Raw genomic sequence first — 3490 nt, 5'->3', positions numbered from 1 at the left:
CGGGCAAAGTCAACCTTGGCAGCATTTGAACTGCAAATATTCAGAACAGCAACAAACACCACTAGGCATTTTGTCCAATGCAATAACAATTCTATGAGTTTGCTGCCTTAGAAAAAAAAAGTAACACAAAGCTGTCAAAGTTCAGATGATGTACCTCTTTTAGGTGAATAAAGAGAGTTGAGTGTCCTGACAAAGTCACAAAATACTAAGGAAATAGAGACCCCTGTTCTTTTTTTTTTTTCTTCTTCTTTTTTTAATAGTACCAGACATGTTAAGGACCATGCTGCAGCAGTGCGGTGTTGCCCAGTTCAAAATGTGTGTTTTGTTGTTTTATAATATGAAATCGTATTTTGGATTTATGTGGTGTGAACCCGTTTGAAAAATGGTGTGAATGAAGCAACATGGACATCTGGAAAGATGGGCTTATTTGACCAGCTAGGAAAGAGAGAGAATTAGGTGGTTAATGGGTGGTCAATGGTGGTCTGAGGAGAGAGACAGAGGTAGGTCAATGTTGATCCTGACTTCAAAAAAGGGGGTTACAAAGATACATCAATGTTAACCCAGATATTGAGGACAATGAAAATTGAGGGTCAGGTTAACATAGTATCTCAGTCAGGGTAAGGTCAGCAAATATCCTGAAACTCATAACAGGTGGGGATCAACAAAACTGAAAAGAGGAGTAGGGGGAAATTTTACCCCTAGGACCTACTGATAATGAAAACAATGAAAATTAAGGGACATGTTAACATCTTAGTTCAGTCAGGGAAAGTCAGCAAATATCCTGAAGTTGACAAGAAAGGGGTCAACAAATTTTACTCCTTGGACCCATGGTGTGAAAACAATGTTGGAGAGGTTGGAATAAGATGAATGAAAACATATAAAACTAAATCATGTTGGAAAGTAAGAATGATGTTGATCGAAGATAAAAGATGGGAGTTTGGTGTTTTGCCCCATCAGCTGCCAACAAAATAAGAAACTCCAGTAGGTTGTAGTGGTGGTCAAGTGAAGCCCAATATGAGTCAGTCTGGAGCAACTTCAGTCACTGTTTGCCTTTCGGTACCAGAACCTAGCTCGGAAGTCATCACTACAGGTCAAGAAAGCTGGACCAGTTGGAGAATGGACGATAGTTCGTACAACATTGTTGTGACCTGAAATAGAGAAAAATTAAATTTTGAAATTGTTAGAAAAAGTCAGAATACTCTACATTGTTATTATTAAGGCAACAACCTGGCAGAATTGTTTGCATACCAGGTAAAATGCTGAGCGGCGTTTCCTCCATCTTTATGTTCTGAGTTCAAATTCCGCTAAGGTCAACTTTACCTTTCATCCTTTCGAGGTTGATAAAACAAGTACCAGTTATGCACTGGGGTCGATGTAATCGACTAGTCCCCTCCCACAAAGTTTCTGGTCTTGTGCCAATAGTAGAAACGATTATTATCAAGGCTGCAAGCTGGCAGAATCATTGGCACACCAGGTGAAATGCTGAGCAGAATTTCGTTCCTCTACATTCTGAGTTCAAATTCAACTGAGCTTGACTTTGCCATGGGGTCAATAAAATAAGTACCGGTTGAGCAATGGGGTTGATGTAATCAACTTACCCACCACCCCAAAATTTCTGGACTTGCACCAGAATTTGAAACCATTATTATTATTCCATCGCTACGCTTGGAGTTCAATTTCCACCAAGGTCAACTTTACCTTTCATCTATTAGGGGTCGATAAAATAAGTACCAGTTGAACACTGGTGTTGATGTAATTGACTCATCCCCTTCCCCAAAATTGCTGCCCTTCTGGCAAAATTTGAAACCACTATTACCTCCATCTTAGCAAAGGCAGAGGTATTGTTTTCAGTCGTATTTGTTTGTCTGTGAACAAGATATCTCAAGAACCACAGGATGGATTTGGATGAAACTTTCAGGGATGTTTGGCCTTGTGACTGGCACAAACTGATTAGATTTGGGGATTGATCCAGTTCTGGACAAAGATTCTGGATTATTTTTCTTGCTTTTTTTACTTAATTTTTGAGAGCAGTCAGGTTCATTTTTAGTATTCTCATTTGTGAGAGCAGTCAAGTTTATTTCAGATATTCTCATTTTAAGAATCATCTCTGGCTAATCGTTGAGAGGATATTGGTGTTGCCTTGGCAGAGGTTTATGTTCTCTGAGCGCTCTTGTTATTATTATTTAAAGTAGTGAGTTGGCAGAATCACTAATGCATCAGACAAAATGCTCAGTGGCATTTCATCCATTGTTATGTTCTAAGTTCAAATTCCACTGATGTTGACTTTGCCTTTTATCTTTCAGGGTTGACGTAATCAACTTGGCCAAATTTCAGGCCTTCTGCCTATAGTAGAAAGAATTGTTATTATTATTATTATTAAGGTGGTGAGCCAGCAGAATGATTAGCACACCGAGTGAAGGCATGTGGCTTAGTGGTTAGGCTGTTCGGTTCTCAGTTATAATATCATGAGTTCAATTCCTGGTGGCATGTTGTGTCCTTGAACAAGACGCTTTATTTCATGTGGCTCCAGTCCACTCAGCTCACAAAAATGATTAGTACCTGCATTTCAAAAGGGCCAGCTTTGTCATATTCTGTGTCACGCTGAATCTGCTTGTAAACTACATTAAGGGGTAGGCGTGTCTGTGGAATACTCAGCCACTTGCACATTAATTCCACGAGCAGGCTGTTCTATTGATTGGCTCAACTGGAACCCTCATCATGGTAACCAACGGAGTGCCAGTTAGCATGCCAGTGTTTCTTTCAGCTCTTTACATTTGAGTTCAAATCCTGCTGAGGCTGACTTTGCCTTTTATCCCCTTGAGATCAATAAACCATCAGTTAACCCATTAGTGCCCAATTTTTTTCATTTGATTTATTACCAAAAATCTTTTTTTATACAACTTTATCTCATACTAAATATATAAAAAAATTTTTATTACAATATTTGAAAGACACTCCACTCTTGATGACTAACTAAAGATAAAGATTGTTTGCCAACATAACATGGCAGTCCTGGTTTAGGACGAATGTTGCTGTAATTTAGCCCCAGGAGACATTGTCTCCAGCTGGCTATATGACACGATCTGTGTCCTTATATTTTCGAACAAGGGAATCTAGCACCCCCACTCAACTCAAAACAATATCTGTGTATCGCGATGTCTGGGTTATTTCCCTTGATCAATACAGAAACATATGGAGAACTTACTCGGGGATAACAAGACATTAATTCTTATCTAAGGATAACAATGCAACACCAATAGGGTCGACTTACCTAAAAATAACAACAATAAGGATCAACTTAGGCATGAACTAAGAATGACAAGGCATTATGATAACTACTTACCCAGGGAAAACAACACTAATAGGGTCAACTTACTCAGGGGTAACACGAGAAAAGATCAACTTAGGAATGAGCTAAGGATAACAAAACATGAATTGTGTCAAATTATTCAGGGATAACAACCAATAGCGTAACTGGGGGAAGGAAGGG

At 39.0% G+C, this 3490-nt stretch overlaps 1 protein-coding gene across 3 annotated transcripts in view; it reads right to left on the bottom strand.

Annotated features, from left to right (window-relative positions):
• Positions 1-190: 190 nt before the first annotated feature.
• The window catches only part of LOC106882355 (cleavage stimulation factor subunit 1), a 59503-nt gene continuing 56203 nt past the window's right edge, over positions 191-3490 (bottom strand). For all 3 annotated transcript variants that reach the window (XM_014933009.2, XM_052977016.1, XM_014933008.2), the window contains one exon: positions 191-1148. In XM_014933009.2, the coding sequence (XP_014788495.1) occupies positions 1036-1148 (113 nt within the window). In that variant the 3' untranslated portion in view covers positions 191-1035. The remainder of the gene's footprint in view (positions 1149-3490) is intronic.

The sequence above is a fragment of the Octopus bimaculoides genome, chromosome 26, assembly GCF_001194135.2.
Source record: "Octopus bimaculoides isolate UCB-OBI-ISO-001 chromosome 26, ASM119413v2, whole genome shotgun sequence".
Classification (NCBI taxonomy): Eukaryota; Metazoa; Mollusca; class Cephalopoda; order Octopoda; family Octopodidae; genus Octopus; species Octopus bimaculoides.
This window is presented reverse-complemented; position numbering and strand designations above follow the sequence as displayed.